Source organism: Miniopterus schreibersii (assembly GCF_964146895.1).
Source record: "Miniopterus schreibersii genome assembly, chromosome: 6".
NCBI lineage: Eukaryota > Metazoa > Chordata > Mammalia > Chiroptera > Miniopteridae > Miniopterus > Miniopterus schreibersii.
In genome coordinates, this window is record NC_138107.1 from 5,359,927 (window position 1) to 5,375,888 (window position 15,962).

General features: G+C 54.5%; 1 protein-coding gene across 1 annotated transcript; it reads left to right on the forward strand.

Annotated features, from left to right (window-relative positions):
- The first annotated feature begins 1,265 nt into the window (after nt 1-1,265).
- Nucleotides 1,266-5,413, forward strand: RING1 (ring finger protein 1). The gene is made up of 7 exons (XM_081141413.1): nt 1,266-1,408; nt 1,510-1,644; nt 2,725-2,885; nt 2,986-3,201; nt 3,908-4,297; nt 4,476-4,749; nt 5,014-5,413. Exons 2-7 carry the CDS (start codon nt 1,567-1,569, stop codon nt 5,113-5,115), a joined length of 1,221 nt encoding a protein of 406 aa, XP_080997539.1. The 5' UTR covers nt 1,266-1,408; nt 1,510-1,566; the 3' UTR covers nt 5,116-5,413.
- Nucleotides 5,414-15,962: the final 10,549 nt, after the last annotated feature.

Consider the following 15,962-nt stretch of genomic DNA (forward strand, 5'->3'; position numbering starts at 1 on the left):
CTTCTCTCCACCTTACAATAGCTGCAGCCGGCCTGGGGTCGGATGGGGGGGATTACAGGAGGGGGCCAGGATTAGGGGAATGGACCAGCGATGAAAGGAGCTGGAGGAGAGTAGAAGGGAGGGGGCTGGGAGGAGGAGGAGGAAGGGGAGGGGGTCTGCGCTAATCGACTCTGGAGCCCACATAAGGACTGGCCACGGACTGAAGGAGAGAGGACAGGGAAGTAGGGGGTAACTGGGGGAAGGGGCGAGGGGACCCACTGCTGCCTTGTCCCAGAAACAGGCCACCCCCTGGCAGCTGCAGCCCAAGTGCGGGAGCTCAGGCTAGAGGAGACGGGGACACTTATCACGGTCTCTTTTCCCTGTATCCCTCTCATCCCCCTACCCTCAGTGGGGATCGCTCTGCCCCTTCCTCTTCTCTCTTCTCCCGGTCCCCTTCCTTCCCTGCGAAGTCCTGGAGGAGGCCTCCGCCAGCCTCCCACTCCAGATATTCGGCCCCTGGGCGCCCCCACCCACCCGCGCACACCCCCTCCCCGACAGGGGCCCCTCTTGTGTGTGTCCTGCTTCCGCGTGGTGTCTCCATTCCCCGCTCCTCCCGTGCGCCTCCCTCCGCCCCGGGCCGCGGCTCCTGATTGTCCAAACGCAATTCTCGAGTCTCTGGCTCCGGCCGAGAGTTGAGTCTGGACATCCCGAGCCGCCGCCCCCAAACCTCGAGGGGAGAGCGGGTCGGAGGGTCTAGGGAGAGCCCAAGCGGAGGGTGGAGCAAGTCCCCCGAGTGGTAAGGGGCATCCCGGGCGCTCCGGGACTTAGTCGCATTCACGGGGCTGCAGGACTGAAGCGGCAGAGGCTCCTCGGCAGCTTTGTTCCCCGGAATCCCGGGCTGGGGTCACGGAGAAGTTGTGTGGGGATGGGAGCGGTTCCCCAGCGCCTCTGGGGGACGCGAAGTGGGGAAGGCGGCCCTTTTGCAACCCCCACCCGGTCCCCTCCAGGATCCCGGCGACTCCAGGCCCCGCCCTCCCGAGCGGAGGCCCCGGGTGGGGGCCGCGGGAAGGGACGGGCAGCAAAAGTTGGCCGCGCGACCGCGCTGGGCCGGGGGCGGAGACCGCGGTCCCCACGTGGTGCGGGACTCCGGGGACGCCGGCTCCGGGCGGGGGCGCATCCCCCGGGCGGGGGAACCGGGCGCCCACGTCGCGTCCCACCCGCGCCGCGAGTGGCGGGTGACGTCTCCGCCCGCGGGGCGGCGGGGCGGAGGGGCGGGCGGAAGTGACGTAGGGCCCTAGCGCCCGGGCCATGGCGGCGGCGGCGGCGGGAGCTGCCGTGTGAGCGGCGGCTGCGGACCGAGCGAACCCGGCCCGGGAGTCGGGGCCCGGGCGCGGCGCCGCGGCGGCGGCAGCGCGGACGGCGGAGCGGGGTGAGGGCCGCGCCGGCGCGGGGACGGCCGGGGAGGCTCCGGAGGGGCGGGGTCTGCGTGAGGGGCCCTAACCCCGTCCCTTCCCTTCCCCCTCTCCCCAGCCCACCCCTCCTCCTCCTCTGCCGAGGAGCCCCGGCGGGGGTCCGCGCTCGGTCACCATGACGACGCCGGCGAATGCCCAGAACGCCAGCAAAACGTGGGAACTGAGTCTGTATGAGCTCCACCGGACCCCGCAGGTGACAGGATCCCCTCGCTGCCCCCAAGCTCCTCTCTCCACGGACCCCCTCTCACAGCCTCTTTTCCATTTTTTGCCCCCTTCTGCCAACCCTTAGCCCTACCTTTGAATCGCCTTAAGCTTTTCAAACCACTTTCACATTTAATTCTCAAAACAGCCAGAGAGGTAGAGCAAATATTACTGCCTTCTTTTGAAAGGTAATAAACAGTTCAATGTCATAGATCAGTGCCTGTAAGACTCACTTTGGAGTTTATTGAAAATGGAGCTTTCTGTTCTGCAAACCGCCCCTGCCCTGCCCCCCAACAACGTTCTGATACAGTAATGGGATGGAGCCCCAGAATCTGATATAGGTAGTACCAGGACCACTTTAAGTAGTTCTGTTCAATAAGTCTTCCCCAAGCCGCAAATCTGTGCCACCCCCACCCCCAGGTGTCTCCAAACCTCAGATCTCCCTGTTGCAAAGCTCCTACTCTTACTTAAGGGGCATTAATTCTTTCTGTCCTTTATTCCCTCCAAATCAGTAGCTCCTTCTCTCAGATTCCCATCTTTCTCAAGTAACCAACATGGGGTACCCAGATTCTGCCATCTCAATGTATTTCTCAAAACTCCTATTTCGTGGACCACCTGTTTCTTTTTTCCCCTCTTTATTTATTTGTTTTATTATTTTTTTAAATATATCTATTGATTTCAGAGAGAGGAAGGGAGAGAGAGAGAGAAACATCAGTGAGGAGAGTCATTGATCAGCTGCCTCCTGCACGCCCCCTACTGGGGATGGAGCCCTCAACCTGGGAATGTGCTCTGAGAATGGAAAGGCAATCCGCTGAGCCACGCAGGCCGGGCTATTTATTGATTTTAGAGAGAGAGGAAAAAAGAGAGAGAGAAATATCAATTTGTTGTTCCACTTATTTATACATTCACTGGTTGACTCTTTCATGTACCCTGACTGGGGATTAAACCTGCATCCTTGACATATCAGGACAATGCTCTAACCAACTTAGATACCCAGCCAGGGCCTACCACTTATTTCTAAAACTCTTTCCCCCCAACCCACCACCACCTTTCCACTCACTGATGCCTCCAGGAAGCCATCATGGATGGCACAGAGATTGCAGTTTCCCCTCGGTCGCTGCATTCAGAACTCATGTGCCCCATCTGCCTGGACATGCTGAAGAATACAATGACCACCAAGGAGTGCCTCCACCGATTCTGCTCCGACTGCATAGTCACGGCCCTGCGGAGCGGGTAATAGGAGGGACTCGTTCGAGATGGGTTAAAAGGTTCAGAGTTGAGGCCTCAATGCCCTGGTGACTGACTGCTCAGGGCCTCCTCTCTCCCATCCCAGGAACAAGGAGTGCCCTACCTGCCGCAAGAAGCTGGTTTCCAAGCGGTCTTTGCGACCAGACCCTAATTTTGATGCCCTGATCTCGAAGATCTATCCTAGCCGGGAGGAATATGAGGCCCACCAAGACCGGGTACTCATCCGTCTCAGCCGCCTGCACAACCAGCAGGCACTGAGCTCCAGCATCGAGGAGGGGCTGCGCATGCAGGCCATGCACAGGTTCGGGGCCAGGAGAGAAGCAATGGCAGGGCTGGTGGGACAGATCCATGGGTCAGATTCCTGGTACTGACTTTGCTGCCTGCCATCTCCTAAGCCTTAGCACCCTAAGAGCTGACTGTGGCCTGATTGTCAGGCCTGGAAGTCATGGATATCAAGTGCAGCTTCTTAGCAACTGGCACTATACCATTCTTAAGAAGAAAATAGCTCACCTAACTTTCTATGAGTTAGAACAGGAGAGTGATTTGGAATGTAAGCTCCCGACACACTGCTGGGAATTAGATCACCTGCTAGGCCAGCACTGCTCATCTTTAATGTGTATCCAGATTACCCCAGTGGCTTGTTAGAAATGCAAATTATGATTCAGTAGGTCTAGAATTGGGCCTGAAATTCAGCATTTCTCTAAACCTTTGCTACTGGTTCTTGGACCACACTTTGAAGCGAGGGACTATAACCTCAAGTTATTTAACTTCTCTAAGCCTCAGTTTCCTCAGCCATAAAATAGAGAGAATGTAATTACCTGCCTCCTAAGACTTGTATTATAGGAGGCGATCAATGTAAAATACTTAGCAGTGTGCTTGGCATGCAGTTAGTATTTAATAAATATTAGGTGTCATCATTAAGACTTCCCTGATCTCTTCGATCTCTGAAGTTTAAAGTCGACCCCATATCCTTGATGCTTTCTAACCTCAACCACTTGCTTCTACAGGGCCCAGCGTGTGAGGCGGCCGATGCCTGGGTCAGATCAGACCACCACGATGAGTGGAGGGGAAGGAGAACCGGGGGAGGGAGAGGGGGATGGGGAGGATGTGAGCTCAGACTCTGCTCCTGACTCTGCCCCAGGCCCTGCCCCCAAGCGACCCCGTGGAGGGGGCGCAGGGGGGAGCAGTATAGGGACAGGGGGAGGAGGCACTGGTGGGGTGGGTGGGGGCGCTGGTTCTGAAGACTCTGGTGACCGGGGAGGTACCCTGGGAGGGGGTACCCTGGGCCCCCCAAGCCCTCCTGGGGCCCCCAGTCCCCCGGAGCCAGGTGGAGAAATTGAGCTCGTGTTCCGGCCCCACCCACTGCTCGTGGAGAAGGGAGAATACTGCCAGACCAGGTGAGAGCCCCGTCTTTCCCCAGACCACTGAGAAACCAAAGATCACGTAGCCTTCCAGCAGGAGCGGGTTTCACCCTCCAAGAAAGAAACCCTAACCCAGAGGCCCTTTTGGAAAGTCCCCTGCTTCCCTTTTGCATTTCAGGCTTCCTGTGCCCTAATGCCCTCTTTCCCACTCCAGGTATGTGAAGACAACTGGGAATGCCACCGTGGACCATCTCTCCAAGTACTTGGCCCTGCGCATAGCCCTCGAGCGGAGGCAGCAGCAAGAGGCTGGGGAGCCAGGAGGGCCTGGAGGGGGCGCCTCTGATGCTGGGGGACCTGATGTGGGTGGTGGGGAGGGTGGGGGTGCCGGAGGAGGTGACAGCCCTGAAGAGCCTGCCTTGCCCAGCCTGGAGGGCGTCAGTGAAAAGCAGTACACCATCTATATCGCCCCCGGGGGTGGAGCCTTCACGGTGAGAGCCTCGGGGCTGTGGCCGGGAGGGGGGGGGAGCAGGGAGGGCGGCCTGGGCTGCACACAGCTGCGACCCCATTCCTAACCCACCAGCCCCCTTCCTCTCGTCCCCCTCCTTTCTCTGTCCTCGCTGTGCGCTCCTGCTGTGCCCGGCTCTTTATTACTCTTTCTTGCCGCCTCCCTTGGTCACCTCTTTTATTTCCTTTACTGTCTTCTCCAACTTTATTTTCTCTCCCCCTCCCTCTTCCTCCCACCCCTTCTGTAGACACTGAATGGCTCTCTGACCCTGGAGTTGGTGAATGAGAAATTCTGGAAAGTGTCCCGGCCACTGGAGCTCTGCTATGCCCCCACCAAGGATCCAAAGTGACCCCACAAGGGGACAGCCAGAGGATGGGGACCGTGGGACACCCCTGTGTCCTGGCCCCAGCTTTTGACCCCCAGTGCCCCCCCACCCCCGCCAACCAGCAAGAGGACAAAAATGAGGACGTGTGGCTTTTATACAAAGTATATCAGATTCTTCTATATTGTACAGAGTGGGGCGTGCGCCCACATCTACTGCCTTTTCTATTGCCCCAAACCTCCCTTCTTCACAAGACGCTGGGTAAGGTGCCGAACCTTCCTTTCATGCCCTCCCACCAGCAACAACAAATCTGCTTTTTTTCCTCTTTGAAACCTGCAGTTGTGTGTCTTTATCGGGTGTACCAGGAAGAGGGGGGTTGGGGAGGGAAGCCTAGAAATCATGTGGAATCGGCCTTGACAATGGGGAGGAAATGTCGAGGGTTATTAAAGGCGTGTGATTCCCTTCTTTCTGAACCTCCGGTTAGCAAATGAGCACGGAAACGGAGGGAGGGGCGGTGGAGCGCCCAGGGCTGTGCGGGGCCGGGTCGCACGCCCGCCCCGAAGGCGGCTCGAGAGGGAGGCGCGTCTGTGGAGGGCACAGGCCCCGGCGGGTGCGAGGGGAAACTCCGCCGCTGCACGAAGTTGGTTTCTATAGCTGGTGAGGACAGGGGGGCTGCGAGAACCGCCCGGCTCCGGGGGGAGCGGCCCCCCGCCTGTGCTTCGGCGCCCGCGAGGGGGGACCCGCGCCCCGCGCCCGGCCTCCGCGCCGCTGCACCTCGCTTCTGTTTCCGTCGCGCCCTTGGCCCCCATCAGCCCCCATCGGCCCCAAATCCCGCAGCGCGCTGGGTTCTCGGCCCCGCCGGCTGAGACGCCCCGTGTGACCGCCCCGGGCCCCCGGGCCACGCTCGGGGTTTCCAGTCCGGTCCCCTCCTCCCAGGACCCTCCACACCGCGGGCGCAGGGGGGAGCCTCCGGCCTCGGCGACCCGGGGGTCACCGCAGCCCTCCAGCCCTGCAGACGCCGGCAGCACCCACTCCACCCTCTTAGGGCCCGTCCCACCCCGCCTCGGGACCCGGCCCTGACCCCGCCTCCCCACCCCTGCAGCCCGGGAGGGCGCCGCTCCGAGCCGGGGCGGGGGAAGGCGGGCGCCGCTCGGAGCCGGGGCGGGGGAAGGCGGGCGCCGCTCCGGGACGGGGCGGGGGGAAGGCGGGCGCCGCTCCGGGACGGGGCGGGGGGAAGGCGGGCGCCGCTCCGGGACGGGGCGGGGGAAGGCGGGCGCCGCTCCGGGACGGGGCGGGGGGAAGGCGGGCGCCGCTCCGGGACGGGGCGGGGGGAAGGCGGGCGCCGCTCGGAGCCGGGGCGGGGGGGAAGGCGGGCGCCGCTCCGGGACGGGGCGGGGGGAAGGCTGGCGCCGCTCCGGGACGGGGCGGGGGGAAGGCGGGCGCCGCTCCGGGACGGGGCGGGGGGAAGGCGGGCGCCGCTCCGGGACGGGGCGGGGGGAAGGCGGGCGCCGCTCCGGGACGGGGCGGGGGGAAGGCGGGCGCCGCTCCGGGACGGGGCGGGGGGAAGGCGGGCGCCGCTCCGGGACGGGGCGGGGGAAGGCGGGCGCCGCTCCGGGACGGGGCGGGGGGAAGGCGGGCGCCGCTCCGGGACGGGGCGGGGGGAAGGCGGGCGCCGCTCCTGGAACTTCACAGAAGGGAAACCTGCGAAGGGGCGGGACGGAGGCCCGGGAGTAGGAAACGCACCCCGCTTCCCTCTCGGTTCCGGGAGCGCCGCCCCCATTCTCCCCCGCCGCCAGCCTCTTGTGTCTCTGTGCCCGCCTCTCGTTTCTCCCTGGGACGGCCTGGGCCCAGGGTCACCTGCCTCTCCTCCTACAGCCCTCTGCGCCCCCTCAGGCCCCAGTGGGCACCGCTGCCCACCCTCCTCCTCTCAGCCGCCCACGGTTCCCCTCCTGCCCCTCTCTGCCCCCGGCGCCCCCATGACAGCAAACTGCAGACATCCCTGGTGACACTGTGGGGGAGGTACACAGAAGTGCTGACCCGCGAGTCTCCTCCACCCACCCACCTGCCTGACCAGGTGTCCTTCCCAGCGCTGCAGAAGGAAGGTGGGGGCCGCGCGCAGATTCTGTTCCACCCTCGGCTCCCCCGGGGTGGTTCCCCCAAGTCCTCGCCTCTCTCAGTGAAGCCCGGGTGCTGGGTTAGGCAAAGGAGCGATACAAGGTACACGGGAGGGAACCCGACCATGTGGATGAGGAACAAGATACACGCAGGGAAGTAACTAGCAAGGCGAAGGAGCGAGGCGGAGAAGGAAGGGCTGGACTAGAGCCAGACCGGGCAGGAGGGAATGAAGGAACTGCCCCTAAAAGGATCGCCCGAGACCGCTGGTCGGCTTCACCCTTTCAGGAAACGCTGCCGAGTCCGGCGCGCGTCAGGGCTGCTCTGGAACCCGGGCGTTACAGGCGTGGGACGTGGCCCCTGCCCTCCAAGGATTTGACCTGGAGGTGTTCAGAGTGAGCATCTCCGTGCTGAGCCCAGCCCCCGGCCCCTCGTGCCCCTGTGAGAGCTCCCGTCTGTCCGGTCCTCTGTCCTCCACATTCCCGCTCCAGCCAGCCCTGCAGCTCCCGGCTCTCCTCCGAGCCCTGGGTCGCGGGAGAGGCTGCCCGTGGCCCCTAATTCCAATGCCCTCCCTAGTAAGACCTTTTTGAAGCGCAAACCTGATTGTCCCAGGCACCCTACTAAACTCATTCAGCGGTTTCCCCTTGATCTCAGGTGAAAGCCCAAGTCCCTAACCCGGCGTGAGGCCCTGGGAGGTGCGGCCCAGCCCCCCGTCCAGCCTCCCCTCGCAGCTGCTGCTCCCGTTCCTGTCCGCGCGCTTCCCCGCGGAGAGCCTCTGTGCGGCTGGACGCCGCCCGGAAGGCTCTTCTGTTTCTCTCTTTAGCTCCCTTCATTCTTCAGATCTCAGCTCCTTTACCCCACCCTCAGGAGGGGTGCCCCAACCTTCCTTTCAGGGCCAAATTCCCCTTTTCTGAGCTCCCACACCAAGGCGTACCTTTCCTAGTCACTGGCCCCGGTTAGCTCAGTGCAGTTACTGCGCATATGGCACAGCCGCGGGTGTCCATTTCCTAGTGAGCCACAGGTCAGCGGCCTGAGGGCAGGGCCACGACCGCGCACTCGCTCTTGCTATTCCCAGGACCTAGAACTGAAGAGGTCATAAGTAGCGAGTTGAAATATTGGTCGAATGGATGCAGGTGTGCCAGGATCCGGGGCAGGTGGGATACCGTGGCAGCAGCCCAGGATTGAGAACCAGGATATCTGGGTTAAAAGCATTAGTGGTGTGACATTCAGCAGGCTGTGAAGCCACTCTGAACCCCAGCTTTCTTATCTATAAAATGGGAACAAATTCAGAATCAAACCAAATAGAAGAATTAGCAAATCTAAAAGCACTATCATCTACAAATACTGGATAAAATCTGAGAAAAAGTCAGCATATGACTGAATTCTCAAAAGGAAAGTAAAATCCCAGGTGCTAGGAACAGGAAACTGAAAGCCAGAGGATGTGCTGACTGGGGCCACAATCACACTTATAAGACTAATAATCCCAAATAAAATACTAGCAAACCGAAACCAGTGGAATTTGTGCAACTGTGTGTATATGTGCATGTGTGTGTATGTGTATGTGACATAGAAGAGATCCAGGAATGCAAAGATGGTCTGCTTTAAAAATCCATTAATGCCCGGCCGGGCGTGGCTCAGAGGTTGAGCATCGACCTAGGATCCAGGCAATCGGGGTTCGATTCCAGGGCACATGCCCGGGTATTAATGCTAATCCATTAATAAAATTAGCAAATCCATTTATGACATTGACATATTAAAAAAAAGTCCCTGGCTGGGCTGCTCAGTTGGTTGGAGTGCCGTCCCATTCTAAAGGTGTGGGCTCCACTCCCAGTCAGGGCACTTACAGAAGGCAACCGACCGATGTCTCTCTCATTTTCTCTCTCCCTCCCTCTCTCTCTAAAATCAATAAAAACATGTCCTTGGGTGAGGATTAGAAAAAGAAAAAGGTGCCCTGGCCGGTTCTGCTCAGTGGTTAGAGCACCAGCCCACAGACTGAAGGGCCCCAGGTTCCATTCCAGCCAAGGGAACGTGCCTGGGCTGCAGGCTCCATCCCCAGCCCTGGTGGGGCGCCTGTGGCAGGCAACCCATCGATGTCTCTCTCACATCGATGCTTCTCTCCCTCTCCCTCCCACTGTCTGAAATGCACTGGAAAAAATACCCTGGGGTGAGAATAAAACAAAACAAAAAACACCTGAATCCCTCCAGGAAAAAAACCACCACAAAAAAAGAAAAAGGTAAAAAACATATGATTGTCCCAGTAAGTACAGAGAACGCATTGGATAAAGTTTAACACTAATTCATGACTTTTTAAAAATCTAGCTAACTAGATTGGAAAATAACTGCGAATGCCAATACAAGGACACTAGTTTTTACTGTTTCTGTTCACCTTGGGGGCGTCTGAACTGGCACATTTAGAAAAAGAAGAAAAAGTCATCACTATACATAGGTGATTATTTACAACAAAAATATATGAGAACCTACAAATGGAACTAATATATCGCTTTCTGGAGACAAGATGAATATACAAACAATATGCCTATGCCACAGCAACAAACAAATAGATTTTATTTTCAGAAGATACCATTTGTAATAACAAAAACTATAAGAGACTTAGGAATAAATATAACAAAGTGTGTGCATGATCTTTATGGAGAAAATTATCACTTTATTGGAAAACATTTTGAAAAGAAAACAGAAGAGAGAGAGATGCCATGCTCATGAAGGGGAAAGTTAAATACAAAACTGGTAATTTTTCTCCAATCTATAAGTTCAGTACAATTCTAACCAAAACCCCAAGATATTTTATGGGACTTGAAGAACTGTTCTTAAAAATCCTATGGAAAAGTAGATGGCCAAGAAAAGCCAAAAGAGGTGTGAAATGGGAGAATACCAGAGTACTTGCCTTGCCATGTACCACAACTTTATTCTTAGCTTGAGTGACTAAAGCAGTGTCGTCCTGGCACATGGGCAAATAAAGAGACTTCTGGTACAGACCAGAACTTCTTGGAATCAGACCCTCAAAGATATGAGAACTTGGTATATCACAAGCCTCAGTGGGAAAGGATGGACTATCTGCTAAATTGTCTTGGATTAATTGGCTATCCAAATGGGGAAAAGTAGATTACAACATACCCCAAAATAACTTTCAAATAGCTTAAATCGGTTCAAAGAAAATACAAAGTAATATATTGATGATATCAGAGTAGGGAAGGATTTCTTAAACAAGATTCGAAAAGCACAAACAATAAAAGGAAAGATGGACACGACTATATATTTTAAAGTTTTTAAATTTCTATAAGACAAGAAACATCAAAACAACATAAAAAGATGAGCCACAGACTTGGAGAATATTTACAACTTGTATGACTGAAGGACAGGTATCCAGGATTCATAGAGAACTCTGGCAGACCAGTAAGGAAAGGCGAGGCAGGAGGAATTGAGCAAAAGCCCTGACTGGCAAGACACCAAGAAGGGCCGCGAGAGCAAATAGCTTCCAATGGCAATACAAGGACACGAGTGTCTCCGGTTTCTATCCACCAAATGGCCAATAACCTTGAAAAGATTCTCAGCTTCACTGGGAATGTAGACATGCAAGTCAAAACCGCGATATACTGCGAACTGAGTCGGCAAAATAGAAGTCACTCTGATAACACCAGCAGGAACCCATAGTGTCCTCTCAAAGTATTAAGAGCTGTAACCAAGTAGAGGAGTCTAGCAATACTTACTGATGCAAACGACCGCCCCCTGACGCCCAGCAGCCTTGCTTCTAGACGGTTCCTCAGGGCCTTTCTGCGTGCGCACAGGAGGCGAGGGTGAGGACGGGCCTTGCAGCACCATTTGACTGGCAAGGAAAGTCTGTCACTGAGATAAAGAAATGGATAAAGTATGGTTTCTTATTACAATGGACTGCTACACAGCAGTTAAAAGAAATGAATTATTGCCATAGTTATCAATACAATAAGTAAAAGAGGTTGCAAAAATGGAAAATGGATGTTGTATGATACCATTTATGTAAGCTGTTCGTGTGTGTGTTTTTAAATCCTTGCCGAAGGATATTTTTTCCATTGATTTTAGACCATGGAAGGGAGGGAGACGGGGAAAGAGAGACGGGGGGGGGGGATTGATGTGACACATTGATTGGTTGGATTGAACCTGCAATCCAGGCATGTGCCCTTAATCAGGAATTGAACCTGAGACCCTTCAGTGCTCAGGCTGACACTCTAACCACTGAGCAACACTGGCCAGGGCATCGTTTATGTAAGTTTTAAAATACAAAAGACAATGATACATGTTTAGGAAAATAAACGTTTGTTAAATGTACAAAATATGGGTGGGAATAACCCCAACACCTCAGAACAATAACGTCTACCCAGAAAGGAGAGCGATGGGATATATGGCTTTAGCCATATATATAATGCTTTCTTTTATTTTTAAAGAAAAAGATACAAAGCAAAAGAGGTGACACAAAAGTGAGCATTGCTCAATTGTGTTGCTGCCGTGACTGAACGAGCGAGTAAGTGGAAAAATGCTCAGTGAAGGTTCTTTAGAAGGGTACAGTGATGGTGGCTCTGTAGGTGGAGAGAGCTCACATCCCTACCTATTGTGTCATCGCAGTGAAATCTCACTCTCCCATTAATACCTGTCAGTCTCAATTTCCTCATCTATAAAATGTGTATATTAAAAGTGCCTTATCTCATAGCATTTCTGTGAGTTAAATAAGTCAAAGTGCTTAGAGCAGGACCTAACTTAGAGTAACTACTCTTGCAGGCAGACTGCTGTTGATGATGCCGATGCTACTGTGTTGCTAGGTTTCTCTTCCAGATGCATATGAATTCTTTCTAAATCTCAACTTGTAAAATCTCCCAGGAACCTCATTTGGCGATGAAAGTGCCCAGCATCTAAGAAGACCCAGCCTCTCTTCAAGGAGCTGAATCAAGGATTGCAAACTCCCATCCCTGCCAGGCAGGTAAAGTGCCAATGGAAGGCGGTAATGGAAGACAGGGCACCCTCCCCATCTGGAGGGGCAGCAGCTCCTGGTTGGGACAGAAACTATAAATCCAAATTTTCTGTAAAATCTCTCCATTTTTTAAGTGTTACAATTAATTCAAAAGAATAATAAAAGCACACTGTGAACCAAAGGAAATACTTGGGTGGGTGCCAGCTTTCGAGCCCTAAGATGGAAGCTGGCCCAGAGACAGATGCAAGAGCAGATCTTGACAATGCAGTGTAATTAGAGCTACAACAAAGGTGAGTAACAGAAGCGGGAGTGTGCTGGATTGAAGATGACAGCAAGTTCTCTGTCACGTCTCCCACCAACATGTACAATCTGTCTCCCCTTCCCTTGTTCTGGGCTGGCCCTGACCTGTTTTGAACAGAATGTGGCAGGAGTGATTGTGTAACTTCTGAGGTTGGGGCTTAGGAGATCTGCCACTTCCACTTTTGCCACTTGGAACATGCTTCCTTGAACCCAGCCACCATGCTGTGAGGAAGCTCAAGCAGCCACGGGGAGAGACCCACACGAAGCAGAACTGAGGCCCATGGATGACTACAGTAGGCCGGGCTCCAGCTGGTAGCCAATATCAACTGCTTGTCAAGTGAGTGAGGCCATTTGGGAACATCCAACCACCCCAGAGCCCCAGCCAACAGTAAAAGAAGACCTGCCCAGTCAACCTGCAGAATTTTGAGAAACAATAACTTCTGTTTTAAGATACCAAATGAGTGGCTTGTTGAGCAGCAATAGATAATCAAAAGAAGCAGCATTAGAAAAAGAGAGATCTTATTCTACCTAGAAGAGCCAGGACTTGAGATTTGAGCTAATTCTTTTAAAAGGCATATATTGGTGTGTGTTTTTAAAAAAATTGTTTAACTGATTTTTTTTTTAGAGAGAGAGGAAGGGAAAGGGAGAGAAACATCAATGTGAGAGCCCAACATCAATCAGCTGCCTCCTGCATGCCCCCTATTGGGGATCCAGCTCACAAATTCTGACCAGGAATCAAACCCGCAACCTCTCGGTGCACGGGTGGGTGCCCAACCAACTGAGCCACACCGGCCAGGGCAAAGGCACATATTGGCCTTTAAAAATTTTTTGTGGCCTTAGCTGGTTTGGTTCAGTGGTTAAAGCATCGGCCTGCAGATTGAAGGGTCCAGGGTTCGATTCCGACCAAGGGCACATACCTCAGTTGCAGGCTCAATCCCCGGCCCGAGTCAGGGCACATGAGGGAGGCAACCAATTGATGTGTCTCTCTCACATCAATATTTCTCTCTCTTCTCCCTTCCACACTCTCTGAAAAAGCAACGGAAAAAATATCCTTGGGTGATGATTTTTTTTTTAAATGTGAAGGAAGGAATGGATGGTGAGTAGTTAACTTCCCAGATGGAGGGAAAAGCATGTACATAGCATGGATAATGAAAGCTATAATGTAATCAAGGATCCCCAAGTAAGTCAATTTTGCCAATTGGGGCCTAAAACACCAAAATGGGAGGGGTCAGAGATAACCATTTCTAACCTTTCTTGAGCACTTACTATTTGCCAGGCACTGTGGTGGGTGCTTCGCAAAATCATATAAACCACCAATCTTCACAGCATTGCTATCTCATTAATACATGAGAAAGTTGTGGTCCAGAGAGGTTAGGTTACTTGCCAAAGATCACACAGCCAACAAATGGCAGAGCTGAGATTTAAAGCCGCTCCGTAAAGCCTGTGGTCCTTCCACTAGGTCACAGAGACACTGCAGCTTCACATACTGAGTCAGGTCCTGAAGGGCTGTGAGCCAGGTAAACAGGTGGGGGTTATATTGAAGGGGAGAGGCAGCCACCAAGGAACTGTGAGTGGGGAGTGAGATGTTCTGATTTTCATTTCGGAGGGGTCTGTCCGGTGGCTTGCCAGAACTAGGAGCAGAAGACAAGTAAAGAAACATTTCCAAAGGTCTAGGCGGGGACACTTGAGCAGTGCTGCATTCCCCCCTCACGGGGACTTGCACAGGCCACCTGTGGCTGGCCACGTGGCTGAGACTGGGAGTTAGGTTCGGGGCAGAACCAGGATAAAGGTCCTTTCTGAGGCAAAATGAGCACTGAAAGTCGAGTAGCAATCTGGTAGGGAAAACTGGGTTCAAACCCTGAGACTTCAGTTGGGGTCATACGGCCTCGGCCTTGAGTTAGGAGCTGGAAAGAGGCCGGATGGGGGGAGTAGGCCAGGAATCAAGAGAGGTGCTGAGCGAGGGCCGCAAACTCTAGGGGTGCTGTGAGTCACCTCTGCAGCTCCAGGGGTGAGGGAAAGGCAGAGGCAGTGCAGGATTCCGGTGTGGTGAGCTGGCGAGTGGGATCAATGGCAGCTCTGGTCGGGACCCTGCGGGGGGAGCAAGGAGGGACAGGGCCTCCAGGTTTCTGGTTTGGGCGGCTGGGTGCCTTGTGATTCCATCTACTGAAACCAAGGAGCAGGTTTGGGAGAAAGGATGGGTTCAAATTTGGGGATATTCAGTGCTTGCTTGGTAAATTTAGACTGAAACGTTAACTTCAAGCAGCAGGGACGCCGAGATGGAGAGGTTCATGAGACAGCTGGCAGTGGAGGCCGAGAGGGAGAAGTCCGGGCTGGAAATATACCTTTAGGAGTCAGCAGCGTGGCGATGGGGGGGAGAGAGCCCAGGGAAGGTGTGCAGATGGGGAGAGCAGGGGCCTGTGAGGCAGCGAGGAGGTCTTGGCGAGTAGCGGGAGGAAGATCAGCCAGGGAGGCAGCAGGAGGCAGGAGGCGAGAGAGTGTTTTCACAAAAAGCAACAAAGAGCCCGGGCGTGGCTCAGCGGGTGAGCAGGGACCCAGGATCCAGGAGATCCGGTTCGATTCCCCGCCAGGGCACAGGCCCGGGTTGCGGGCTCGATCCCCAGTGGGGGCGTGCGGGAGGCAGCCGACCAATGACTCTCATCATTGATGTTTCTCTCTCTCTCCCTCTCCCTTCCTCTCTTGGAAATCCATAAAGATATATTAAAAAAAAAAAAAGGAAAAAGCAACAAAGACCTTCAGAGTGCAGTCAGCAGGATCAAATGCTGCAGAGGAAAAAAGAAATGAAGATGAGCATGCCCCTTGGGTTTGGCAATGAGGAGGCCCAGCCGAGGTCACCTGAGTGACAGCAGGGGCAGGGGAGGGGCGAGCTGACTGATGTGAGCTGAGGAGGTGCCTCCTTCCCCACAAACCGCCTGTAGCCTCAGTGGCTCACAGCGGCGACCAGCACCCGGGACGCCCACGGGCTCCGGGTTAGGTATTCGGACCGGGCACAGCTGGGACCTCTTGTCTCTGCTCCAGTGTTGGGGGCTGAGCTGGCCGCTGGCCGAGGCTGTGGGCTGCTACCCCGGAGACGTGTTGGTTGGGTTCCTGGGGGACCAGCCTCCTGAGGGGAAGAGAGAGAACCCTGACATTTGAGTACAAATAACGATTATGAAGTGACAGGGATTTAGTCTGCCTGCTCCAGTTGTAGATTTGCTAAAATGGGACAGAAATTTATATTCTACAACTTGAACAAGTCAACTAAAATTCATATGCTTTCAATATTGTTAAGTCCCAAGTTCTAACCCCTTCCTTGAGTCATAGTTTTCTGTGAACTTCCACATCCATAGATGAATAGATATCTGTCTTTTCTCCTGCTTAAAAAAAATCCATATACTTCATATTCTGTATTGGTTTAATTACTGTTCAAAACAATGAAGATGTATGTGGCTCCCATTTGTACTCTTTTCCCAGTTTTTAAAAAAATTTAAGTAGATTACTTCCTTGA

Bases quoted from the DNA above. Each gene is read 5' to 3' on its own strand.
- RING1 (XM_081141413.1), top strand. From the start codon at position 1,567: ATGACGACGCCGGCGAATGCCCAGAACGCCAGCAAAACGTGGGAACTG. The intron at 4,298-4,475 runs GTGAGAGCCCCG...TTCCCACTCCAG, and splicing joins GGAGAATACTGCCAGACCAG to GTATGTGAAGACAACTGGGA. The intron at 4,750-5,013 runs GTGAGAGCCTCG...CCCCTTCTGTAG, and splicing joins CCGGGGGTGGAGCCTTCACG to ACACTGAATGGCTCTCTGAC.